This window comes from Paroedura picta, chromosome 7, assembly GCF_049243985.1.
Source record: "Paroedura picta isolate Pp20150507F chromosome 7, Ppicta_v3.0, whole genome shotgun sequence".
NCBI lineage: Eukaryota > Metazoa > Chordata > Lepidosauria > Squamata > Gekkonidae > Paroedura > Paroedura picta.
In genome coordinates, this window is record NC_135375.1 from 124,056,363 (window position 1) to 124,084,092 (window position 27,730).

Consider the following 27,730-nt stretch of genomic DNA (forward strand, 5'->3'; position numbering starts at 1 on the left):
ACAGCCTCTGTGAGACTATGCTACTTCCTGAAATCTTCCTCAAAGGATCACTGAGGGTGAAGCACGAGATCCGGCTTCCAGGGGGGCAAGGTTTATGAGCTGCCCTGTTGGGTGCTTCGAAGTCTCAGAGCCTGTGCTTTAGCCTCTGAAAGGCATCAGCTGCTGGGAGAAGAGACAAAGAAGTCAACAGGAGTCTCGGATTCCAGCAAGGCCCCCTGCAAGCCCAAGAACTCATGGGGGCCAGAAGGGCCCCATGCTTTGCTGAGACGAAACCATACAAGTTAAAAGATTGTGGTCCCCCCCCCCAGCCCCCTTATTGAAGCCAAGGTGCCGCACCGATTCTGCCACCCGTATTAAACTGGCCTGCCAGCTCCAGGTTGGGACACCAGGGAGGACAACGATGTCACTGGGGCACAGCGTCCTCGATGCCCACCTTCCAGAGCAGCCACTTTCTCTAGGGAAACAGATCGCTGCAGTCTGGAGATGAGTGGTCATCCCGGGGGATCTCCAGTCCCCACCTGGAGGCATCCCTAGTTCTCCATCTTTGGAAACTTTTTGAACAGAGGCTGAAGAGCCATCTGACAGAGAGGCTGATTCTGTGAAGGCTCAAGGGGGTGGCAGGTGACAGTGGATGAGCGAGAGGGTTGGGAGTGTCCTGTGTAGCGCAGGGGGCTGGACTAGATGGCCCAGGAGGCCCCTTCCAACTCTAGGATCCTATGGTTCTAAGTCCCAAGTCGGACTGCTCCCCTTGCTGCAAAGGTTCCTGCCATGTTCTTTTGGAATCCGTTGTGGCTTCCGAATGCTGAGCCAGGTCTGTGATCCTCTCGGAGAGGAAGCCGACCTCCATTTTGGCGTTGGGGGCTTATCCTGCAGGGCGCTAAGCAAACAGTTGTGTGCTGGGGCCTCTAATGCTGCGAGCGCAGCTGCCAGGCGTTGATCTCTTCCTCCTGCCTATTTAATGCGCTGCTGGTGCGGCTCAGGCCGCAGCTGTTTGGGTATCCTGCTCGGTGGTTATTGGATTTCTTCTGCCGGATGGAGGGGTCTGAAGCTTTGTGTTTTCAATCAACCCAGCAGTCCTCTGCCGTCCCTCCCCCCACCCCCCTTGCCATAATACAGCCGTGTTGGGCGTGTGTTTCACAGGCCAAGCGTTTGGTGATTACGGCTCTGTTTGGGCGAAAACGGAAGGTATTTGCATTCATTAGTCTCCCTCCCTCCCTCCCTCTTCCTTTGCCTCGGCTGGCGTTCTCATCTGCCTGACAGAGTTTCTGCATAACTCGCATAATCTCCTCCCAGCCTACGGGATCAATTTACCTGCATCTGACTTGGCATGTTTACATTCCTTAATTAAATTTGCAGGGGAGATCAGCCGGGCAGAACTAGCCCAAGCCAGCATGGGGCACTGGTTAAGATAAGATTGGCGGCTTCTACTCTGGACAGCCGGGCTGGATTCCCTGCTCATCCTCAGGGAACCAGGTGGGTGCCCTTTGCCTAGTCACAGCCCTGTTTGAGCTGTTCTCACAGAGCAGTTCTGTCAGAGATCTCTCATCCTCCTCTGCCTCGCAGGGTGTCTGTTGAGGGGAGAGGAAGGGAAAGGTGTTTGGAATTCGCTTTGGGACTCCTTCAGGCAGTGAAAAGCAGGGTATAGAAATCAGCTCTTCTTTCCTAAGACACAAACCATAGCGGAAGAAGATGCACAAAGAGCCAACTCACGAACTCTACAGAAATAGGAACTTTGTGTCAGCATAAATCTCTCCTTTCCTAATTTCCCACTCAAGATAGCTCTTCAAGCAGCTTCCCCTCCCCAAAATACAGGTTCCACTTGTTTCATGCTTGTGCGGAACGGAGAAGGGGAAGAGAGGGGGGAAGCATGAAACGGCCCCAGGGAACTTTGCAGACCGTCCTCGCTGCTTTTCGGTTACAAACAAGTCCAGGACCCCCACCGCATGTTTTGCACATAACCTCTGGCTTGGCCTGGAGGGGCTAACATCATTTTTAACTCCCATGAACGGGAAACAATGAGATTGACTAAAAGAAAAACAAAACTGCAGAACGAGAGGCAAAGAGCACAACCTGCAAAGCGACCAAGTTTTCCCCCTGGAGAATGAATGGCAATTCCTTTTCAGCCTCCATGGGAGGGTTTTCTTCATCTGCTGAGCACCTTCACATTTTTGGACCGTTATGTGGGAAGGGTAAAAAAAAAATCGACATTACAGATGCACAAAAAACATTTCTGAATGGAGACTGATCTTCAAACAGGAGGCATTTGAATGCAGCCATTTTTACCCTGGAGAAACCCCTGAAACATTCCTGAATGGGTGGGAGTTTGTTAATTTTTAAAATATTTTTAAACGTTTATCAGGTGAGATGACCACATATGATCATGCTGACCTTCCCTCCGCTCCCAAAATGGCCCCCCTCCCGAAGTGTCAATATGACGGACGTATCATGGGTACTTTAGGCCAGGCTTTCTCCCCTTTTTATCACTGAGAAACTCCTGAAACCTTCTTCAGGCTTCGAGAAACCCCAGAAGTGGCTCAATCATGCAGAAGAATATGGTGGGGAAGCAGAGCTGTGGACACGCCCACCCATGGCCCCTCCCCTCCCCACCCCCTCCAGGCCCTTCATTGGCCATTGGGAGGAGAGTTCGACATGACCATATATGGTCATATCACCCGGTAAATGTTTAACAATTTTTAAAAATATATAAAACATTAATTTACTGTCACCCATTTGGGAAACCCTTCCAGGGCCATCAAGAAACCCCCGGGCTTCATAAACCTCTTGCTGGGAAAGGCTGCTGGAGGCTGATCCTGCTCTGAGTTAGGGTTAGGGTTAGGGGGTGGACTAGATGGCCTGTAGGGCCCCTTCCCACTCTAGGGTTCTTTGATTCCATTAATACTAACCGGGTTTCAACCGCTCTTGGGGTCTTCCTCAACGGTCTGATATCAAAATGCACGAGCACAGCGTTGGAACAGGGACTCTAAGGCAGTAAAGAGAATTCAATGAAGAGGCTCCTAGTAGAAAAAAAAAGTCTCCTGATTTCTCTTTCCAGGAGCCCCCATGCAAAATATTTATTTGCATGAAATCCCACCCTTATGATTGCCTTCTCTTAGCCCGAGTGGATCCTGGGGGATCCCTGGGGGATCCCAAAGTCCCAGCTGGAGGCTGGCCTCCCTATTCTCAAGACATCTCAAGATTCAAGGCTGGCACCCCCAGCAGCTGGAACTGGCAGATTTAGCTCCAAGCAGCGTTGGCGAACGCTAGAATCACTGGCGGGCCAATTCCGGCTGCTGCGAAGCCTGGGAAAGGCGTTCCGCGTCCGTGTTCTTGTTTTGCTTCCCGCAAGTTCCCGTATTGCGTGTCCGTTGGCTCCTTAAGAGGTGTTAGATTGAGGAGAAACAGGAGTGCTTCCCAGACCCTTATTTCATTATAGGTCTCATTTCTAAACAACAGAAGCAATTCCGTCTGCAGGCCCGGATCCCAGTGTGGACGAGGCCACGGAAGCTGAACATTCTCATCAGGTGCAAAGTGCAAATAAGTATCACGCCGAGGTGGTGCTCCTTAAGACCAGAATTGGTTCCGCAAATGGGCTGCCTGGAAGAAAATCGATGGCGGAGGTGCCTCGCCGGGGAGCAGGAGGGGCGGCTGGGAGCAGAGAGCAGCTTCGGAAGGCTGCACCGGCCAAAGGATCCAGTTTGGGAAGCAAAACTGCAAAGAACTCTGACTTTTGACAGCTTTATGATGCCCCTCCCCCAGGAATGGCTCTCCTGACCTGATGAGCAGGTCTTTGAGAGCCAGTTTGGTGTGGCGGTTAGGAGTGTTATCCCGGAGAACTGGGTTTGATTCCTTGCTCATCCACAGGGAGCCAGCTGAGTGGCCTTGGATCAGTCACAGTTCTCTCAGAGCTCTCTCAGCCCCACCTCACTCACAGGTTGTCTGTTGTGGGGAGAGGAAGGGAAGGTAATCATCCTCTGAGACATTTGAGGTTTCTTGGGTGATCTTGGGCAGCACAGTTCTCTCAGAGCTCTCTCAGCCTTACCTTCCTCACAGGGTGTCTGTTGTGGGGAGAGAAAGGGAACACAATTGTAAGCCCCTCTGAGACACATGAGGCCTGCTGGGTGATCTGGGGCCGGTCACAGTTCTCTCAGGGCTCTCTCAGCCTCACCTGCCTCATAGGGTGCCTGTTGTGGGGAGAGGAAGAGAAGGAGATTGCAAGTCCCTCTGAGACACATGAGGCCTGCTGGGTGACCTTGTGGCAGTCGCAGTTCACTCAGAGCTCTCCCGGCCACACCTACCTCCCAGGATGTCTGTAGTGAGAAGAAGGACAGGCAACTGTAAGCCAAACGGAGACTCCTTCGGGTAGTAAAAAAGCGGGGTACAAAAATAAAAGCTCTTCTACTTTCCATGTAAGTCCTGCACAAATGTTTAGAATCCCTCGACCCCCAGCTGCCTCCCTGGCGGCTGGACGGGCTTTGTGAGTTCCAAGCATGTGCTCATCGTGCTCTGTGTGTTCCTTCTTGCTTTTTAATTTCCTCGTGGCCACAGGGACAAGCGGGGCCCATTCAGCCGCACTGCTCTTCCCAAGTAATAACAGCTATAAAGGTTGGCTCCATTTTCTGCCTGAAAAGAAACCCGGCCCCCAAAGCTCTCCCTGGTGTGTATTAAATGCACCCAATAAACAATCATTAGATGCCACTGGGCCATAACATTTGAAGAGCGCCAACTTATCACGCTCTTTTGTGAACGCACGGCCTTCTGCTCCCAAGGCCTGAGCTGCTTCCCGCCCCACGTGAGGCAAATCTTATGATGTACGGAAGCTGGCCCTGCACTTGCTAAAGGGCGGAATGTGTGGGCCTCCGGGATACATGCCGGTGTTCGTGTTGCTCACATGGGACTGAATAACCACTTGCATTTGATAATTATTTCGCACCGTTTAAAGAGGATGAAAACGATGGTAGAAGAAGCTGTTTTAAAGACTCTGAGCGCACCAGGGGACTGAATGGCATCAGAGCATCAATCTTGGGCAAATTACTCTCCATGCCCCCCCTGCCTTAGCCAACCACTACAGGTTACACGTGACACATGAAATGCATGTGCCAAAAGCAAAGGATGAAAAGCAACTTCAGCACAAGATCTGGAGTGGAGAAAGTGTGTGTGTGTGTGTTAGAATAATAGAACCACAGAGTTGGAAGGGACCTCCAGGGTTATCTAGTCCTACCCGCTGCAGAATGCAGGAAATTCACAACTACCTGCCCACCCACAGGGACCCCAATTCCATGCCCAGATGATGCTCTCCCCCCCAAAACAGAATCCCTAACCAGTTTGGTCTGGGAGAAATTCACCTCCTGATCCCAAAGTGGCAATTGGCATTTCCCTGGGCAGGCAAGAAAAGGCCACAAGAGCCAAGCTGAGGCACAATCCCTTCTGCCCACCCACTCTCCATCTGCCTCAGTTCACAGAACCAGCATTTCTGTCCAATGGCTATTTTGCCTCTGCTTAAAAACTTCCAAAGAAGGAGAACCCACAACCTCCCGAGGAAGCCTGTTCTACTGAGGAATCGCTCTGTCAGGAACTTCTTCCAGATGTTTAGATGGAATTTCTTTTGAATTAATTTCAACCCATTGGTTCTGGTCCGTCCCTCCAGGGCAAGAGAGAACAACTCTGCTCTATCCTCCATATGGCAGCCTTCTAAATATTTGAAGGTGGTTATCAGATCCCCTCTCAGTCGTCTCCTCTCCAGGCTAAACAGACCAAGCTCCCCCAACCTTTCTTCATACATCTTGGTCTCCAAACCCCTCGCCATCTTTGTGCCCTCCTCTGGACATGCTCCAGTTTGTCAACATCCCTCTTCAATTGGGGTGCCCAAAACTGAACACAGGGCTCCAAGTGAGGCCGAACCAGAGCATAGTAAAGCGGTACCATCACCTCCCGTGATCTGGACACGATACTCCATTTGATACAGCCCAAAATCCCTTTTGCCTTTTTAGCCACTGATTCACTGCTGACTCATGTTCAGTGTATGGTCTACTAAGACCCGCAGATCCTTTTCGCACATGCTGCTGCCAAATCTCCACCATCCTATAATGATGCGTTTGATTTTTCATACTTAAATGTAGAATTTTGCATTCATTACTACTGAAATTCATTTTAGCCCAGTATTCCAGCTTGTCAAGATCATCCTGATTTTGTCTTTTACTGTGTTTGCTCCCCCTCCCAGTTCAGTGCCCTCTGCAAATTTAATCAGCACCTCCTCTATCCCTTCATCCAAATCCAAATCGTTTATAACACGACCAAAAGGGATTTTTTTGAAAGTTGTTTATGGAGCCACCCTGGTTCCTTTAGGCTCCTCCTGTTTTTCCTTCCCAAGGGGATTGTTTGTGAGTGTGCCTTCAACATTTCACTTTTAAGGAACTCCCATCCCTGTAGGTTTTTCAGACCATGGGAATCTACCCAGCATAACATAAAGTTAGTTAAAATGTGCTTTTTTTCTTCTCCAAGACTGTAAATTCCAAAATCCCATGGTCATTACTACCAAGTGGGCCCTCTACGTTCTGGGAAATGAAGTTGACAGCAAGACAAGACTTTATTGGACTTTTCATGTTCAACTGAGTCGGTCTTCCCATAGATCTGTGGGCAACTGGAGTCACCCATGACCACTTGCATGCCACCTCTCTGAGGACTCTGGAATCTGCCTAGAAGCATCTTATTCAAATCCTCTGCCAGGCCTGGCGGTCTACAGCAGACCCCCACAATAATACCACTATTATTTCCTATTTTTATATTTACCCAAAGACTCTCAACTGAACTTCCACCCTCAGATACGTGTATTTCCTCACAAGTATAACCCCCTTCTTTGCCTCTCCCTTTTTAAAAGGTTGTACCCCTCAATCCTAATATCCCAATTGTGAGTGTTATTCCACCAAGTGTCTGTAATGCCTCTTCGGTCACAGTTCCCTTCCTCTATAAGGACTCCTAGTTCTTCCAGCTTACTCTGACTAAGCAGCCCTGTCAGAGCCCTCTCAGCCTCACCCGCCTCACAGGGTGTCTGTTTTGGGGAGAGGAAGGGGAAGGCGAATGGAAGCCCCTCAGACTCTTTCAGGTAGTGAAAAGCAGAGGATAAAAAACAACACTTAGGGAGAACTCTCCCTGCAGAACTGGCTCCTCTGTTGGGCAGTCTGATCTAATCCAGGTTGTCCAGCTAGGTGGGCCTGTGAGGAGAGCCCACCCTGCAGGTTCAGCTTTTGGGGACTACCCAAAAGAGCCCCAGCTGAGCCTCCTCTCAGCTGATTTTATTAGAAGTTTTGCTGCTATTTTGTCCTCTCTCTTGTTTTCCAGTTAGGGTTCATTGGACCTGAAAAAATTAGGATGTTCCAAAAAATCTGGAATCTGAATACTCTTAGCAGTATTGGAATCTAGGTTTTTCCTGGAATCCAAAAAAATGTTTTGGGTTAATAGACCTGAACTGAAAAATACCATGAAAAAAAATTCCACACCTTTACCACTGTCTCTCCTCTGCCGCGCCACCAAAGGACTTTTGGAGATGTCGGTCACTGATTTTGCGAGTGGCAGCAAGAACTCTGCCCTTGTAACGTGGAAGACAAAAGGACGGGAGACTAGAATAAGGTGACCAGGTTGTCCCACTTTTGGAGGGACATCTGGGGGCACCTGGGAAATTGTACTTACGTTGAAATTAAAAAATATGTATTACAACACTATTTTTGCATTCTATGCATTCTATGAAACTTTTTGTTGCTCCATATAGACCAAATAAATAATTCTGGGGGATTCCCCAGGGGTTCCCCAGCCTGGAGGTTGGCCTCCTTATTTGGCAATGGGGCCTGGGGAGGATAAAGACCCCAGTGGGGTTCAATGCCACAGAGTCCACTACCTGTACCAGGGGTGGCCAAACGAGCACTCCAGACCGGCAGGGGCTCATGGGGATTGTAGTCCGTGGACATGTGGCGGGCCGCAGTTTGGCCACTCCTGGTACAGACCATCCACTTTCTCCAGGGGAACTGATCTCTGAAGTCTATAATCCGTAGATGAGCTGCAATCCTGGGGGATCCCCAGGCCCCCCCCCTGGAGGCTGGCCTCCCTCGCCTCTGTTCACACAGCACACTTTTATGGTAGAAGTGGGGATGTGAACCTGGGCTGCCGTGGGTCCCAGTCTGTCATTCTGCCTGTTGCACCATACTTGTGTCTTATTGCACCACCCTGGGCAAGTGCTTGGCCAGCTGGACTGCAGGTTGGGCCTGGCTGCTCTCGAGCCAGAGCTGGCTAAGAAACCAAGGGCTTCTTGCCGCCAGCAGTTCTGATTCAGGGATGGCTTCGCTAATAATGGAGTCGTTAAAATAATCACAGCTGTAAAGGAGGGAAACAATCTGCTGTGCCCAGCAGAATGCACAATTCCGTCAACGCTTTTTGGATGGAAGGTTCTGCTGGCTCTCTCAACGTCATTTCAGCTTTTCAGCAGAAAGCCTGCCTAATAAAAAAATCTCAATTCCTTGGCTTTGGCCTTTGTTCACATTGAGGCAGCCTGTGATCAAGACTACATGACAGCTATATGTGCCTCTAGGTTAAAGGAAACCAAAAATACAACTCCCTGAACATAGAAAATGTCAAGGAGGGAACCCTGAGATGCTGGCTTTCTGTATGTGGGGGATTCTGTTTGTTTGTGAGAAACAGGCAGAGAACTTCCAGTCATGTGATTCCACCTGCAGTCTCAAGAGGTTAAGTCTGATTGCCACCATAAGAGTCAGGTCTTTATCTGAATTCAAGAGGGCCCCCAAGGCCATTTTCAGGTCCGTTTTTCTTTTTTTTTGCATCTTGTCTCATTCCATGGGTCTGCCTGGCGCTCCCACTTTGGTTGCTGTTTTCATGTGGCTTGCGTGCCTTCTATTATTCAACTGATGCAATGATCACGTTGAAAAATGCATTTATTTTAATGGGGAGAGAGAACGGGCGCCAAGAAGCAGATAATGGCATGAAAATACACAGTGGCGCATTCCTTTTGCACAACAGGAAAGGGAACGAGGTGAATCAGTGGGGACGAGAAATCTGATCGCTTCCACCCTCGGAATTATTGTTCCCGGGAAAGGAGGGTTTTCTCTGCAGACCCCTTCTTCTTCTTGGAGAAATTCTAGAGTAAACTCAGCTGTCCAAACACATCACACAGTTGCCAGTGGACCCCCCACCCCCACCCCCTCCAGGACCTGACGGATCGCGGTGTGAGCTCCAGAGGGGATCCCACCTTAGCTCTCAGGCCATGGTTGGGAACAACCTCTTGGGTGGCTCGGCTGGCAAACAGGCCCCTCTGGCAGGGCAGCCAGAGCGAGACCTAGTTGCATCGGAGAGATCATACTCTCCCTGCAGAAGCAGTTTTGTGATGCCGTCAGAGGGTGTAATTCCCTCGACCGCTGTGTGGGGTGTGGCTGAAGCCCTCCAACAGAGAAGCCCTTTGACGTCACTGGTGACGTTCCTCCCCACCATCCAATGTCAGCACCTCAAACAGAGCCGTGAGCACCAGCAGTCTCTACACCATGCCAGCTCTCAAAGACCTCCATCTGCGCCAATCTGAGAAGGTAATACAGGGACCAATGGTCTTATCTGTTCCACATAGGACATTTCTGGCAAGGCCTTGGAGGAGGAGCTGGTCTCAGGGCTTAAGTGCCACTCAGCGCTTAACACCCACTCAGGGCGGCTGTCCTGCCTGTCCTGAGGGCCTCCTCCTCCAACCGGCTAGCCTGTCTGTCCAGCGGCCAACCAATCACCTTCCATCCCCCACTCCTGACCCCCCCTCCTCCTTCCACTTCCCTCTGAGGCTCGGAGGCTGCAGATCCCTATTGCATGAGAGCTGCCCCTGCCAGGGAGTTCCCTAACAGCTGCCTGCAGCCTTTCCAGGTCCTGGGCGGAGGGAGAGGCTGTCCACAGAGTTCTTTTACCCCCACCCTCCCAATCTACAACCCACTGTATTCCTGAATGCAACGGGCTTGGCCCTTATTTAGTATAATTCAGCTTCATGTGCTCACATGTGTCAATATGTGACATTGCGGTCTTACTTTAATATACTGGAACTGAATTGAGACTCACATAATAATTAAGAATCACATTGGTTGCCACTAATATGCAGATGACACCCAGCTCCTCCTCCTGATGGATGGCCGCCCTGACTCTCCCCCAGAAGCATTAGCCAGCTGCCTGGAAGCAGCGATGAGGTGGCTCAAGCAGAGTTGCCTGAAGCTCAACTCTTCAAAGATGGAGGTCCTGTGGCTGGGCAGGAAGGGCCCAAGCAAGGAAGCGTGCCTACCCACCCTGGATGGAGTGCAGCTATCAGTGGCCCACTCTGCCAGGAACCTGGGGGTGATACTCGGTGCCTCCCTCTCTATGGAGGCTCAGATTGCAACGGTAGCACAGGTGGCATTCTACCACCTTTGCCAGGCCAAACTACTGGCGCCCTATTTGGCTCTGGAACCCCTAGCCACAATGATCCACACAATGGTCACCTCTAGACTGGACTTCTGCAACTCGTTCTATGCAGGCCTGCCCTTGACTTTGATCTGGAAACTGCAACTGGTCCAGAACACAGCTGCCAGGGTCCTCACAGCAGTGCCACGGAGGTCCCACATTCAGCCCATCCTCCAGCAGCTGCACTGGCTTCTGGTTGAATTCCGGATCAGACTTAAGGTTCTGGCTATCACCTCCAAGCCATACGCGGTGTGGGCCCAGAGTCCCTAAGGGATCACCTCTCTGCTTACAACCCCCCCCCCCAAAGAGCCTTACGCTCTAGCAATTCCAACTTCCTGGTGATCCCTGGCCACAAGAAAGCTCGCTTGACCTCGACCAGGGCCAGAGCTTTCTCCATCCTGGCCCCCAACTGGTGGAACGAGCTCCTGGAGGAGATCAGGGCCCTGACGGAACTTGAACAGTTCTGCAGGGCCTGCAAAAGGGAGCTCCTCCACCAGGCATTTGGTTGAGGTCGACCTGTGCCATCACTTCCCAAGGGCCCGCCTCCTGAGCCTCCCTCCTATGACACCCACCATGACTCTGCCCAACCCACTGGGCTATCAGTGTGAGTTAATTCAATGTTTCCCACATTTTTCTACTGTTCCACGTTGCTTGTTGTTTCACTTCATTCATCTGTATGGTTTCTGTTCTGTTTTATGTGAACCGCCCTGAGCCTTCAGGGAGGGCGGTACATAAATATAATAAATAAATAGATAAAATACATCTGGTGCTACGGATGACAACATCTGGGGCTTTTAAAAGTTCATCTGGGTAGGGTTGTCATCAGACCAATGTTCCTTTAGCCAGTGCTTCTGAGAGCTCTCTCCCCTGGATGCCAAACGAAGTCACACAACTTGCTCCTCCCCCCAAAAGGACCCCCAACATCACAACATGGGGGCAAAAATGAGACTCACACTTTATCTGTGCCATAGCTCCTGTAGTCGACCGCTGCTGAAACCGCCACAATCAAGGCAGGCATCCCGTAGCCAACCAAGTAGAAGTATTTCCTTCGCGAATGTTCGCTCTCAAAGACCTCCACCAACATAATGTAGAGCTGGACTCCCTCCAAAAACATCCAGGTGAAGGCAGCAAGGAAGAAGAAGTGCAAGAGGGCAGCGAACACAGCACAAGCGATCTAGGAGAAGGACAACAACAGAAATACAGCGGACAAGGAATCAGTTCAGCCCTGGATGTGGCATCAATCCTGTGGGTACGAGGGGCCAAAAAGAAAAGAAGACTCCATGTCCAGGATTTTTAGGAAAGGGACTTCTCTTAACGTTCTCTTATTGCAATCTCTGGAGCAACCATCCCTGGAATCCCCTGTGCAGCCCCACCGGCTCTGATGCACCACGAAGCTGGGAAAGGGCAAAGGAAACGGCCACCTAGATTTGGAGTCCAGCAGCAACTGAGAGAGCAATGAGATTTTCAGGATCTAAGCCACCCTTTCTCAATTTTTTTTACCCTTGAAAAATCCTGGAAACATTCTTCAGGCTTCACAAAACCCCAGAAGTGGCCAATTGTGCAGAACATGGTTGGGAAACAACTTCCCTGCATGCAGCCAGCTGGGTGACCTTGGGCCAGTCACAGAACTGATAAAGCTGTTCTGACCGAGCAGGAATCTCAGGGTTCTCTCAGCACACCCACCCTCACAGGGTGTCTGTTGTGGGGAGAGGAAAGGGGAGGCGAATGGAAGCCATTTTGAGACTCCACATAGAGAAAAGCATCACATAAGAACCAACTCTTCTTCTTCAGTCATATCAGGGATCTCTCAGCCTCTCCTCCCTCACAGGGTGTCAGTTGTGGGGTGAGGAAAATGGAAGGCGACTGTAAGCTGCTTTGAGACTCCTTCAGGTAGAGAAAACAGCATATAAGAACCAACTCTTCTTCTTCGGTAATATCAGAGCTCTCTCAGCCCCACCTCCCTCACAGTGTGCCTGTTGTGGGGAGAGGAAAGGGAAGGAATATGTAAGCACTTTGAGATTCCTTATGGTACAGAAAAGCAGCATATAAGAACCAACTCTTCATATTCTTTAAAGGTTCTGTGGAAGAATGCCTGAAAACAGCTGAGCAGTGGGAACAACCTGCTCCAGCCCCTTAGTTGTTTCTTGGGGTATGCTGAGAATTCCTGATTTTCTAATTCTCCGAAAAATCCCAGATACATTTGGGATTCCAAAATATACTTGAAAAACACCAATAAGTAGTTTTTCAAGTATATTTTTGGATTGGGTATATCCAAATGCACACTTCCAGAGAGTGTTTCTGGACAAGATAGTTACCGGCTGGTCCGTCCTGTTGATTCCGATGAGGAAGAGAAGTTCTGCCACAAACAGGCTGATGCACAAGTTTTTATGGATTGTATTTCGGTCACTTTGGAGCCCCCGGAAGAAGCAGAAGGTAAAGATGCAGATCAGGAGGCAGACGAGAGACAGAAGGATGCCGACCCAGGTGATAACATCCAGGAGCAGGTCATGGACTGCATCTCCGTGCTGCAGATATAACAGAAAAGGGAACCAGTCACTACCAGCTCGGGGTTGGCTCATCTGAGACACTTGGACAGAGGCTGCTTTTCACCTGCCAATCTTCCCCCCCCCTCCACACACACACACCCGAGGGAGTCACAGATCACAAAAGGAGAGTTTGCATTAATATGTCTACAAAAATTACGCCTGCTCTGTTTCCTTTCTTGGTGTCTGTCTGGTCTGCAGGTTCGGCAGAGAGCAAGTGCCCTGGCAGGCCTGATTTCTGATCTCACTGACCGGAAGAGAACGGCCCCGACAGCATGGATTTCCACACTCCTCTGTGCCGTCAAGCAACTGGCAGCCAGCAGCAATCGTGTCAAGTGCGCCACTGAGAGAACAGTCCCTGCAGTTCTCGAGCCTCTGGGCAGGCCAAGATTGTAGAAGCCACAGCCGTGCTGCTTTACCCAAAATGTTCTCCTGATCAGCAGCCACAAATCAAATCCATTCATTTGCGGTCAATTGGCCAGCGAATTCCAACAAACAAGAAAAATATCACAGTACATGTAGGGGTTATAATAATGCAGCATAGATTGTTAATGATAATTTTAACAAGATAAAAATGATATCTAATAATGATTATAAAATTGCATCGTTATTAAAGAGATCCGTGCTTGCAAATCAGAGCATGGCAAGATTGTGCAACCATATATGAAATTATTTTGTGCTTGTTATCCAAAAGATGTATCAATATTAGTCCCTTAGCATGTTTAGGCATTTTCTATAGGGGTAAAATGCATAAGGAGGGGCATGATTAGCAGTTTCCTCTCTTCGACATAAAGCGCACAAAGTAAGAGAAGATGGACAATTATCTCAACAGTATCTGAACAAAGAAAATGCCTCGGGGGCATGTGCGTGCAGGAAAATCACCCTAAGGTAAAACCGCCAAAAGGAGAGCATTAAATCTAGCCCTAGAAAATGCCCATCTTAATTTTGGACAATCAAGGACCACCAAAAATTGACAAGTCACAGAGAAACAGAAATTTGATTCCCTCCTCACATCCATTATAATACTGTATTAAAAAAACTCCTTTAAAGTAACTTTCTAAAAGTCCTGGCGGTGTGGTTTAAATACTGTGTCATCAGTTTGTGGAAACACTAATTTGAACACTGAGATGGTATGATGGGGACACCAGAGAGAAGGCAGAGAAGTGTCCTCAGTAAAGGAATACAAATAATATTAAATGCCTGTTTTCCGGGTGAACTCAAGTAAGACGGCTTAAAAAAAATCGTACTTCCTCCAGGATTTTTCTTATTCTTTTAGGTCAACTCTTGACCAACTAACAAGGTACATTAAAATGCAAGGTTTAGGCCTAATTTCTATGCATCATTTAAATTTTAGGTCTAACGTGGCCTCAGTTGGAACGCCATGTACAGTTTTGGCCTCTGCAGTTCCAGAAGGACATCTCGGAGCTGGGAATAGTACAGTGGAAGGCGACCGAGATGATGGGGGTGGGGTGGGGTGGGGGGTTTGGAGCACCTTCTTTACGACAAAAGGCCGAAGAGGCTGGGAGGTTTCAGTTTTGAAAAGAGACAACTAAATGGGGACAGGCTTTTAGGATTATGTATGAAGTGGACCTGACAAAGGGAAACTTCTCTCCCTCTCCTCATTTAATGATGCTCATGGGCAGTAGGTCCAGGATGGACCAAAGGAAATACCACTTTACACAGAGAGTAATTAACATGTAGAATTTGCTGCCACAAGAATAAACAGCTTTAAAACAGCATTAAATAGATGAATAAATCTATCAAAAATACAAATAGATGCATGAATCTATCAACGGCTATTGGCCAGGGTGGCTGAGGGGAACGTCCACTTTCCGAGGCACTAAACCTCTGGATCTCAGAGCCAGGAGGCATCACGGGGGGGGGGGGGGTTGGCCATGATGCCCTGCTCGGGTCTCTCCAGAGGAACGGGTTGGCCACTGCTATGGACCACTGGTTTGATCCATAAGGCTTTTCTCATGTTAAAAGTTTCTACACAAGGAGATTCGGGTTTGTTCTTGTTTTCCAAGAGATCCCATATAAACCACTTTAATTAGATTAGCATCCGGAATGCCAATTCCAGGTTCGAATCCTCACTCACACCACAGAAGCTTGCTGGGTGAAGTGGGGTTAATCACACTCTCTCAGCCTAACATACCCCACACGGTTGTTGGGAAGATAAAACGGAGGACGGGCAAATGATGTAAATTGCTCTGGGTCACAAATGAATTAAATACTTTCACTCAGAGTCACGCTGCACACTGGGTTTTGTGGCCTTATGGATGCATTACTGATATTCTGCAATAGTGGTATCTGGACCACAAAAGCTTAGAACACAATCAAGTTGTTAAGTTACTTGGTAAGATGACAAAAACTAATTTGACTACCTCACTGGAACTACCAATGGTTAGTTATTCTTGATCACGTGAGTTGCTGGCAATGTAATGAGGTTACAAAACACAGCTTGGCGAAACAGGTTTAGAACACCACACGGGCATATAAAGACTTGTTTCGGTGTTGCTGAAACACTAAAGCACATTTTCCGACATGAATGACCTTGCTGTGATTTTGATTGAGGATTTGAGAAAGTCTATGCCAATCTGAAGTTGATTTGAGAAAGTCTATGACAATCTGAAGTTGACCCGTTCTATGAAGCCCTACAACACCTTCTAGAAGCAACGCCCAAAAATGATGTGCTTATCATCATGGGGGATTGGAATGCTAAAGTAGGAAGCCAAAAGATAACTGGGATAACAGGCAAGTTTGGCCTTGGAGTACAAAATGAAGCAGGGCACAGGCTGGTAGAATTTTGTCAAGAGAATACAATGGTCATAGCAAACACTCTTTTCCAACAACCCAAGAGACGACTCTACACATGGACATCACCAGACGGTCAACACAGAAATCAGATTGTGCTCTGCAGCCAAATATGGAGAAGAAGAAGAAGAAGAAGAAGAAGAAGAAGAAGAAGAAGAAGAAGAAGAAGAAGAGTTGGTTCTTATATGCCTCACCCACCCCACAGGGTGTCTGTTGTGGGGAGAGGAATGGGAAGGCGACTGTAAGCCGCTTTGAGCCTCCTTTGGGTAGGGAAAAGCGGCATATAAGAACCAACTCTTCTTCTTCTTCAAATATGGAGAAGTTCTATACAATCAGTTAAAACAAGACCAGGAGCTGATTATAGTTCAGATCATCAGCTTCTTGTTTCAAAATTTAGGCTTAAATTGAAGAAAGTAGGGAAAAGCACTAGGCCACTCAAGTATGAACTAAATCATATCCCTGACGAATATACAGTAGAGGTGACAAATAGATTTAAGGAATTAGATCTGATAGACAGAGTGCCTGAAGAACTATGGACGGAGGTTCACAACATTGTACAAGAGGTAGCAACTAAAACCATCCCAAAGAAAAAGAAATGCAAAAAAGCAAAATGGCTGTTCCCAGAACTGCAGATTTTGATCTGCATTTCACATTTAAAGAAATCTCAGTGCAAACTCGTATGAAAATCCTGGTCTTTGTCTCTACAACCTGTCCAGTCCCTGATTGGCCACTGTGTGAGAGAGGATGGGGGCCTGGATGGACCTCTGGCCTGATCCAGCTGGGCTCTTCTCATGTTCTTAACGTCAGAAGGCCTTTGTACTCTGTTTCTTGGCCCTCCAGAGCAACTGGCTGGCCGCTGCGCAAGACAGAATGCTGGACTGTAGAGATAATTGGTATGATCCACCGGGGCTTTTCTTATGGTCTTATGTGCCTCCAACGGGTAATGATATGGACTTTTCCACCCAGAAACATGCGTTATGAATCGAGCCTTAAACAGCTCAATCCTTTCAGCTCATCAAAAAGGGGTCCTCTGGCATTTCACAGATGTAAATAGGCAGATATGGGCTTCACTTTGAGCCATGTTCCTTTAAAAAGAAACAAATGGCTTTCTTAGAACCAAACCGGACAGCTTCAGTTGTCTAAAAGAGCAGCAGCAGGGACAATCTCGACTTCAGAGGGAATACATATGTCTCCTTCACAGAGAATACCTCTCTCAAAGCACTGCTGTTTAATCATCAGGTCGCCCGTGATTCATTTATTTCACCGAGCCAGTAATGAAGGGTTTGCAAACTGGTTACAAAAAGATGCTCAAGCAACAGCATCAAATAATTAAAAGAATATACAATTAACTCAGAAGAAAAGATGAAAGTGGGCTTAAGAGGTAGCCTGCTGCCCTTTGCAGCTGCCTGATGCAAGAGAAATGGACATAAGAAAGCCTGGTTTGAGCGACAGGGTTGTGTGACTGTCCTGCATAGTCTAGACCAGGGGTAGTCAAACTGCGGCCCTCCAGATGTCCATGGACAACAATTCCCATGAGCCCCTGCTAACGAATGCTGGAAGGGGATCATGGGAATTGTTGTCCATGAACATCTGGTGGAGCACAGGTGGACTGCAGCCCTCCATTCGCTGGCAGATGCTCATGGGAATTGTTGTCCATGGACATCTGGAGGACCACAGGTTGACTACCCCTGGTCTAGACTATGCAGGACACTCACACAACCCTGTCGCTCAAACCAGGCTTCAGAAGGTCCGTTCAGATGGTATTGTTTAGTCGTTTCATGCCCCCAACCAAAAGCTTGGTGGAAGAGTTCCTGTAGAGCCCACAGTTCTTTCAGGAACTCATTCCACCGGGTGGGGGCCAGGACCAAAAAGGCCCTTGCCCTGGGTGTAGCCAGATGTACCTCTCTCAGACTGGGGATCACCAGCCGGCTGAGCGAAGTACTCTTCAGGGGCTATAATCAGTTAGGCAGGTAGATCTTTCCTATTTAATCCAGTGATACCTTTTAATTACAATTCCTTTACTGAGGGGTGCCAACAAAACCTCCTCATGTTGGGGATCCCAAATACCTGATCTTGCTCTCAGAAGGCCATTCATACTTTCATTGATTTCCAACATTTCTTCAATTCCATGCAAGTGTGCAGGGTAGGGTTGCCGGCTCCTAGGGGGGAAACAGCTAGAGATTGGGAGGGTGCAGCCGGGAGAGGACAGGGACGTCAGTGGGATACAATGACCTAGAATCCACCCTTCAAAGCACCCATTTTCTCCAAGGGAACTTATCTCTGTACTCTGGAGATGTTGGAATTCCAGGGGATCCTCAGGTCCCCCCTGGAGGCTGGCATCCCTAATGCAGAGCCATTTCTGGTTTATAGCAGCCCCTGGTGGGGTTTTGCTTCTGCATAACAAACCTGGACTTCTTTGGAGGTCTCCCATCCAAATACTGGCCACCGCTGACTCTGCTTGGCTCCCAATATCTAACAAGATCAGGCTAGCCTTATTACATATAGACACTGATTACTGCAACAGAGTTTAATGTATATAAAAGGAGAAGGGAGAGAGAGAGAGAGAGAGAGAGAGAGAGAGAGAGAGAGAGAGAGAGAGAGAAAGAAAGAAAGAAAGAAAGCCCTGATGCAGCCATGCAATTGTTTTTGCTCTGTGGTTTAATCAAAGCTAAGCAGACACGGATGCATATCAATAGCATACCAGCGTGGGAGGGGAAGGGGAAGACATGAACAGAAAACTAGAGCAAATTGCCAAAGTGTCAATTCCAATATTAATTTTAAGCAACGTCCAAATGGAGTTGAAAGGCAGTGGGAGTGGATGGAAGGGCAGAGGAAAGCCAAGGAATACAACAGAACAGAATGGAGGAGATCCACTCGTCCCTTCCTTTGATCTGACTGTAGAATTTAAACAGCTTACTCTGATTGTTAAAGATCTCTTCAGGTCAAACTTCCTTCCGTTTTCATTTAAACAATGAATGCAACTGTGATAAAGTGTGAGGGATGTAGCTAAAAGGAGCTCCACTCCAGGGAACCCCAAGTGCATCTTTCTGCCTTTTGGCAAACTGGAAAAATGAAAAGGCATCACAACCCGAAGGTGAACAAAAAAGACAGTTCCTTCCTTCTGGCAGGCCTATAAATTTAACAAAATACCTATTAGCTTGTGAGGCTTTTTATATCAAATGGTCTAAGGCTATGCAAGGGAAAGATCTGGTTCCACCCGGATTTTCAGTCCTGCATTAGCCTCCCCTCCAAGGGAGGGGAGGGAGTGGCGATCCTGGTCAGAGAGTCTTTCTCCTTCAGGGCTCTCCCTGCGCCATTGATTCTGGGGATTGAGTGTGTCAACTTAGAGTGGGAGTCAGTCGAGAACATAGCGATCAGGTTCGTGTACCGATCACCCACTGCCCCTCCGGATTCCCTGCCAGGCCTGCTGGTGGCGGCTGCTGCCTGGACGTTACAGTACCCACCCACTCCCTTTAAATCTCTCCCCTTCACCCTAGCAGACAGCTTTGTTTGTGAAGTTGTGGGGAAAGATTTAAAGGGATTGGGCGGCCACCTACCAGCTGAGAGAAATAGTTGCACCATTTAAACTCCTCTCAGCTTGGGGAAGAATTTGAAGGGATTAGATAGCATGGCTGGCATTCTCAGGTGCACTATCATGGACACTCCATCCTTCTCCTACTTCCTTCCTTCCATTATCCTGGACATTCCATCTTTCTCCTAGTTCTTTTCTTCCACTATTCTGGACACTACACTTCCTTCCTTCCTTCCTTCCTTCCTTCCTTCCTTCCTTCCGCACGCACGCACGCACGCACGCACGCAAATCAAATACACTCTTTTATTTTCCATATGTCGTATACCAAATCCTCCTCCAGAATTCTCACCAGTTTGTATTTCATAAAGCGTAAAAGGACATATTGTGTATATAGGCAGTAGCTGACTTTTCCGACTGCACACTGTGAACTGTGAGGAAATGGCTCTTTATGACTTGAGAGACATACTGGGAGATAAACAGAGATAACAAGGAAGGAGTGAGAACGATTGCTAACAAATCACACTGGAGTGTTGAAGATATAATGAACACAATTTCCAACCAAATGGAGGAAGTAATTACTTCTTGAGAGGAGGAATACTCTCACCAGTACAATGCAAACCTATTACTTCCTAGGTCTTGCATATGATGCTTTCGTTAATGTATCCCATAACAGCACTGACCTTTTTTTTTGCAATATCATCACATGGCTGAATCTCATTTCTTCGTCCTACAATGAACAATTCATCCCCCAATTTAGTACCCATTTATTCTACATCTGGGAGGCTAATGAGACATGGTTGCAGAAGATCTACAGGTCAAAACGTGGGCTATAAAGTGGGGCTGGGTGGGTCAATTTGCAGAGGGGTGAGGTGGTTAGATCTCTGCCCCCAGCCTTACTTGCAAAAGTAGGATTGTGGGGTGATGTGGATGGATCAAAATGGTTTTGAATAAACCCGGGTCATCTCCCCTATCCTGAGCTCTGTTCATCCCCTTTAAAATGCCTTGTACAGCCGGGCAGCATAACCCACACCCTAAGACTCTCATTGTAACACAATCAGACATAGCTCAGTGTGAGGCCAACAACCCACAGCTTTGATTTTGTACCTTGACAGTAGCAGTTGGATCAGGTAGTAATTAAAGTGAAAGAGATTTGCCTGACACCCTGGAAGAGCGGCTAGCAGTTTGAATAGGCAATACGGATATTGATGGACCGAAAGGTGTGATCCAGTATAAGGAAGCTTGATGTGACATCGGAGTCACGTGACAGGAAGTGGAGTGGAGAACAAGAGTTATTACCTAGCTGGTGACAAGGCCAGGAGGACCATGGACAGAAGACTGAGATAGTTGGGGTGGAAACCCAAGGCGAGAATGAGGTAGTGGGGGACAAATCAAGATTCAGAGACCAAGAAGAATCTTCATTGCTGAGTGGCCGTCCCTTACGCTCCTGCTGCAGCTCCTCTCAGTGCATGTGCAAGAGACACGGAAAGAGTCACACAAGAAGCTCACCAATGATATTGACTCAGCCCATCAGTCCACCTACGTGAATACTATCCGGTCAGATGGACAGATGTTCTCCAGGATGTCCAGGATGTCTTTCATATCACTTCTGTTTGATCCTTTCAACCAGAGATGCCAGGGACTGAACCTGGGACCTTCTACATGTCCTGCAGATGTTCTACCACTCAGCCCATAATGCTTTTGTTCTCTCTGTATATGCACTGGCAACTTAGGCAGATGGTGAGTGGGTGGGCAGGAAGGGATGTGCCAGAGTTCGTCTCTTGTGGCCCTTCCTTGCATACCGTGGGAATTGCCAATTGCTGCTGTGGGATGGGAGGTGAATTCCTTCCAGGCCAGGCTGGATTCTGGAGATGTTTGGTGGAGGGATCACTTGGGCATGCAATTGGAGTCACTGGGGGTGGGCAGGTAGTTCTGAGTTGCTGCATTGAGCAGGGGGTTGGATTCAAGGACCCTGGAGGATCCTACCAACTCTATGATTCTATGAACAGGTCCTTCCAAAAAGAGAGAGAGTGTGTGTATGTACGTACGTGAGTGAGAGTGAGTGAGTGAAGTGGCTCTATAGGGCAGGGGTGGCCAAACGGTGGCTCTCCAGATGTCCATGGACTACAATTACCATGAGTCCCTGCCAGCATGCTGACAAGGAGGACCACAGTTTGCCCACTCTGGCAAACCAGCAGGTGAGGCTCCATAGCCCAACGTGCAGACAGGGGCTCATGGTGATTCTTGCCCAAGGACCCTGGAGGGCCACAGTCCAGCCAGCCCTGCTCTATGGACTCTGCGGCCCAGCTGGTGAGGCTGCACAGCCCTCCTCGGATGAAGTGTCAACACTTTAACTCACAGCAGCTTCACTGCAGAAGTTACCAAATCCTGGCAAGATGCACAAAAGATGTCAACGTTACATTGCAAATAAAGTGCAGCTGAGATTTGCAGAAAGATCAAAAACGCAAAGAGGATCTCTGGATGAAGAGAAACCAGAGAGGCATTATGCAGTGCTCCCCCATGTGTTTTCAATTGATGACACTTCAACAAAGAGGTGGAACATAAAAATCCTGAGCGCATGTACAGGATAACGCAGCCAAGACTCACAATGTGCGTTATTAAAAGGAGCCGGCCTCCCTGCAACGCTGCCTGATGGGAAGAACTCTTTCTGCTACAGCCTCTCCACGGCCATTATCGTCCGCAGCTTACACCAAAATAGTACAAGGGCCCATTCATTACTGGAGTGGCATTCAGCAACAATGGGGGAGGAAAAAAATCACAATTTTTATCAAAGCCATTCTGGTGTCATGGAGAGAGATGAGAAAACCTCTGTTTCCAGAAAGACGTTTTTGTAAAGTTGGTTCTTTAAAAAACGAAATAATAAAACAGCTATTACTGCATTTCCTAGCGGTACGACTTCAGCTTCGTGAACCTAATCTACTTTTACAATTAAAATATCTTTTTTAAAAACACACATACTAAACTGTGACTCCGGATATTTTTTCAAATTATGTAAGGATCAACAAGCCCCCTATTTTGAAACTTGTTGGTTGGTTGCTTGACATGATGCTACAAAGTTTCTGCGGTCGAGAGGTCGAACACAGTTATGCACATGGCGAAAATGACCTTGTATGGAAAAACGTTGGATCTAAATTTGCCCTCAGTGTCTCCTCTGGAAAGTCCAAATGGTCCAGAATGCAGGAGCTCAGTTCCTTGCCAGGACCCCATGGAAAGTGCCTATGACACCTGTGAACTCTCAGCTGCACTGGCTCGAGACTGAAGACCAAATCAGGTTCAAAGCTGAGTCTTACTTTCAAAGCCCTAAGTGGTCTTGGGCCCTCATATCTATGGGGCCACTTCTTCCCCTCGGTCAGGGGCTCTAAACCTGTGGGTCAGGATCCATTTGGGGGCTCCCCAGGTTGCTGGCTGCCACGGAAGCAGCGGAGGGTGGCAGCGGGCAGCGGCAAGTGGCGATGGCGTGTGGAGGCGGAGGCGGGCAGAGGCGGTGGCAGAGCCATGTCAATGGCCACCTCCATGCCACCTCTAGTGTTGTGCCCCTGTGCCCGTGCACTCACACCCACGCGCACGCCACCCTCATGCATGCTAGATGGCCTGTGTGGCCCCTTCCCACTCTAGGATTCTAGCTTAGCAGTGCCAAAGGAGGTGGGGAGCTCCCCCTCACTGGCCGTCTTCAAGCAGCAGCTGGACAGATCCTTCTCCTGGACGCTTGAGACTGATCCTTCACTGAGGAAGGGGTGGGACTAGATAGCCTGCATGGCCCCTTCCCACTCTAGGATTCTAGGAGTCTAGTTCAGCAGTGGGATGGGCTGCCCCAGGAGGTGGGGAGCTCCCCCTCACTGGCCGTCTTCAAGCAGCGGCTGGACAGATCCTTCTCCTGGATGCTAGAGGCTGATCCTGCATTGAGCAGGGGGTTGGACTAGATGGCCTGCATGGCCCCTTCCCACTCTAGGATTCTAGGAGTCTAGTTCAGCAGTGGAAGGGGCTGCCTAAGGAGGTGGGGAGCTCCCCCTCACTGGCTGTCTTCAAGCAGCAACTGGACAGATCCTTCTCCTGGATGCTAGAGGCTGATCCTGCGTTGAGCAGGGGGTTGGACTAGATGGCCTGCATGGCCCCTTCCCACTCTAGGATTCTAGGAGTCTAGTTCAGCAGTGGAAGGGGCTGCCTAAGGAGGTGGGGAGCTCCCCCTCACTGGCCGTCTTCAGGCAGCGGCTGGACAGATCCTTCTCCTGGATGCTAGAGGCTGATCCTGCATTGAGCAGGGGGTTGGACTAGATGGCCTGCATGGCCCCTTCCCACTCTAGGATTCTAGGAGTCTAGTTCAGCAGTGGAAGGGGCTGCCTAAGGAGGTGGGGAGCTCCCCCTCACTGGCCGTCTTCAAGCAGCAACTGGACAGATCCTTCTCCTGGATGCTGGAGGCTGATCCTGCACTGAGCAGGGGGTGGACTAGATGGCCTGCATGGCCCCTCCCCACTCTAGGATTCTAGGAGTTTAGTTCAGGAGTGGAAGGGGCTGCCTAAGGAGGTGGGGAGCTCCCCCTCACTGGCCGTCTTCAAGCAGGGGCTGGACAGATCCTTCTCCTGGATGCTTGAGGCTGATCCTGCACTGAGCAGGGGGTGGGACTAGATGGCCTGCATGGCCCCTTCCCACTCTAGGATTCTAGGAGTCTAGTTCAGCCGTGGAAGGGGCTGCCTAAGGAGGTGGGGAGCTCCCCCTCACTGGCGGTCTTCAAGCAGTGGCTGGACAGATCCTTCTCCTGGATGCCTGAGGCTGATCCTGCACTGAGCAGGGGGTGGGACTAGATGGCCTGCATGGCCCCTTCCCACTCTGGGATTCTAGGAGTCTAGTTCAGTAGTGGAAGGGGCTGCCTAAGGATGTGGGGAGCTCCCCCTCACTGGCGGTCTTCAAGCAGCGGCTGGACAGATCCTTCTCCTGGATGCTGGAGGCTGATCCTGCACTGAGCAGGGGGTGGGACTAGATGGCCTGCATGGCCCCTTCCCACTCTAGGATTCTAGGAGTCTAGTTCAGCCGTGGAAGGGGCTGCCTAAGGAGGTGGGGAGCTCCCCCTCACTGGCGGTCTTCAAGCAGTGGCTGGACAGATCCTTCTCCTGGATGCCTGAGGCTGATCCTGCACTGAGCAGGGGGTGGGACTAGATGGCCTGCATGGCCCCTTCCCACTCTGGGATTCTAGGAGTCTAGTTCAGCAGTGGAAGGGGCTGCCTAAGGAGGTGGGGAGCTCCCTGTCACTGCCCGTCTTCAAGCAGCAGCTGGACAGATCCTTCTCCTGAATGCTGATCCTGCATTACTTGTTTCAAATAACAAGTAAGGCTCAGCTTTTTTTTTTTTTAATGCCTCACTGCAGACCAAGAATGTGCACCTGACTGTGTACCCGCTTTTACCTTTCGTTCATGTAAAATCCCTCCTCAGCTACCTTCTCACAAGGGGGAATACACCGATCTTTAACCTTGCCTGTGAGAAAGTCGACAAAACCCAGGAAGGGAAAGAATTAAACATCCTTCTGTCCCCACTCGTCTCAAGACTGCGGCCTCTTTAAGGATGCCTTTGCACTAAAAAAGGGGAAAGAATCTTTCAGGAGAAAAAAATCCACATGCGAGAGTGCATCCTGTCGTTCCAGCCATCATGAGTGTTACTGCTGGTTTCGAATAACTGCAAAGGGAAATATAATCCAGCCGTGGCTGAGAACAGCTGCAAGTCTCTGCCGCAATTCTTGGCTGGCCGGGTTGAGTCATCGCTCAGGAATGTGCAGTTCTGCATTCAAAACGGACAGGCGTGGTTGCAAAAGAACATCGGAGGGGCTGCCTCTCCCAATACCCTCCCCGAAGAGCATCGTGCTCTGCAAACACCACTCCTGAGCCCCAAAGACTCTCACCTAGTCTCAACCTGCGCCAGGGACTCTTCAGCCCTGGCTCCAACCTGGTGGGATGAGATCCGGGCCCTGATGGAGCCGCCAAAGTTCTGCAGGGCCTGTGAAACAGCCCTCTTCCACCAGGTCTTTGGTTGACATCAGGATTGTTTGAAGCCACACAGACTTCCCTCCTCCTTACCTCCCCCCCCCCCCGAATCTATTTATTTTATTTATAGTTGGCAGAGGGAGTAGAGAAGGCGGCGCGGGGGGGGGGGGGTTGTTGATTTTTTAACCTGTGATTTATCACTGTATTTTTATTATTGCATTTTATTGTATGTGTGCTTTTATTGCTGTGAACCACCCCGAGCCCACTGTGGGCGGAGGTGTTTATACAAATTAAATCAAATAAAACCATGGCTGTGCTTCCAATGACGTGCCGGCCCCCTGACTGGTTCTCAGTTGGGAGGGGCCTCTCCATCCCCTCTCCTCCTCTTCCCACCGAGGGGCCACCAAAGGACTGGCATGTCATCGGAAGCTCAGCCCTGACTTCCACTCAGGCTCCATGCCTCACACCGGCCTCCTCACGCCCTCCAGATGGTGGCCAAGCCCAGCCATGTTCTCTGTCTTTTCGCTGCTGGCGGAGGGTGGCCAAGGCCTCCTAGCAGTAATCAGCTTTCAAAAGACACCATCTGAACAAAAGACATCAAAAAAGACACCATCTGAACAGATGATGAGATGAGGGAAGGTCTAATTCTTCTCCCCAATTATGGGTTACAAAGGATCTTCCTCAATCCAGACATGGACATCTCAGGTGTCAACTGTGTTGCTGCGATAAACGGATGTGTGTCTATATCGGGGGATGATAATCCTGCCTATTCTGGGCATTTCAGAAGTATCTGAACAGTCCATGCTAGGAAAAATATATTAAAACATTGCAATTTCTGAATGCCTGAAGTGGGTAACCAAAGTGTTGGGTGCTCTATCTGGAAACCAACCAGAATCAAGGCAACATCTGGAGTTGCATAGTGGCAACCAAAGATATGCCAAATTCATAGGGATACAGAGTAAATCTTGAAACTCAGAAGCCACTTTTCAAGAAATCGCAATAGCTTTGATCAAAATAGATGTGGTAGGGAAGATGCATGTCTACCCTGTCCATGCAGGGTGCGAAGTCGTGTCCGACCCATCGCGACCCCATGGACAATGATCCTCCAGGCCTTCCTGTCCTCTACCCTTCCCCGGAGTATCAGATACAAACTGCAATACCAGCGCTCGGGATTCTGGGCTGGAGGAGAGGCAGAGAAAGGGGGAAGCCTCAGTGCTTCTCTTCAAGTCGCAGACAGAAAATCCCTTCAATTGTGTGAACAGGAAAGGTACATCCATTTGCAGGAATGGGCACACTTGCTTCTTTGATTGGAGAAAAGACAATAACTTCATTTATTGCTAATTGGAAACCCCTCATTGACTTTTTGCAAGAAAGTGAAAAGGAGCTGATGATTTGTGGGTTTGTTGAGTAAGGGAAAAGAAACGTCTCAGACGGAAGGTGACGATACCTGTAGGCTTGTTAGAGATGTAAAAAGAAAGAGGATAGTATTTTCCTTTATAAAATTTCAGTGGTTTCTAATAATTTGAAAACAAGTAATTTAGAATACAATCTTTCAAGGGGTGTAAAAATTACAGGTTTCTGTGGCTGAGAAATTGAAAACTTCAACTGATGGCCTATTTTATCTTGCCTCTGGTACACAGATCTTATTCTGCTTTTTCTTTTCTTTTTTCTCAAACTTTTAGCTCAATGTTTATAAAATCTCAATAAAATTAATTAAAACAAGAAAAGTACAGAAATACACCAGAATATAAGCATTAATCCTGAAAAACAATGAAATTGGCAAAAAGTAACAAAAGGCCACAAGGGGAGATCCCTGTCACTTTCATTCATTCATTCATTCATTCATTCATTCATTCATTCATTCATTCATTCATTCATTCATTCAGTTTATAAACTGCCCTCCTGTTGGCCAACCAAGGGCCAACAGCAGCAATAAAACAATCTGTAACCATAAGTATATAAACAAAAGGGATAAGAGATCCTGGGAGGAGACTGGCGTAAACGGTTTCTACCCGTATAGAAGTATACAAGAAATAATCCTGAAAAGCAATGAAATTGGAGTCAACTCAACTCCGCACAGCCATCTCTGCCCGCCAGCCCTTCCCTCCCTGCTGCCTGATATGGAGGCTGCCAGCACAGGCCTCAACGCCACCTCCCGCTGACACTGAAGCCCCCTGTGCAGGGCTCTCCCACACTGCTGCCTGCTGCTCTGTGGAGCCCTGCCTCCCCCCCCCCCATGGGGTTGCGCTTGCCCCTTCTGCCACCCTCTGTGCCTCCCACCCTCCCGGCCCCCCTGCCCACTTACTCCCCACCCACCTTGACCCTCTGGCAGCACACTACCCACCAGTGGACCTTGCTGCCCGGCAGCTGCTACGAGGCCGCCCCGCTGC

At 49.0% G+C, this 27,730-nt stretch overlaps 1 protein-coding gene across 16 annotated transcripts in view; it reads right to left on the minus strand.

Annotated features, from left to right (window-relative positions):
• Positions 1-27,730, minus strand: part of ADGRL3 (adhesion G protein-coupled receptor L3) — an 808,020-nt gene that overhangs the window by 130,815 nt on the left and 649,475 nt on the right. For all 16 annotated transcript variants that reach the window (XM_077346366.1, XM_077346369.1, XM_077346357.1 and 13 more), the window contains exons 16-17: positions 12,780-12,989; positions 11,418-11,638 (exon numbers count right to left, since the gene is read on the minus strand). In XM_077346366.1, coding sequence (XP_077202481.1) covers positions 11,418-11,638; positions 12,780-12,989 — 431 coding nt within the window. The remainder of the gene's footprint in view (positions 1-11,417; positions 11,639-12,779; positions 12,990-27,730) is intronic.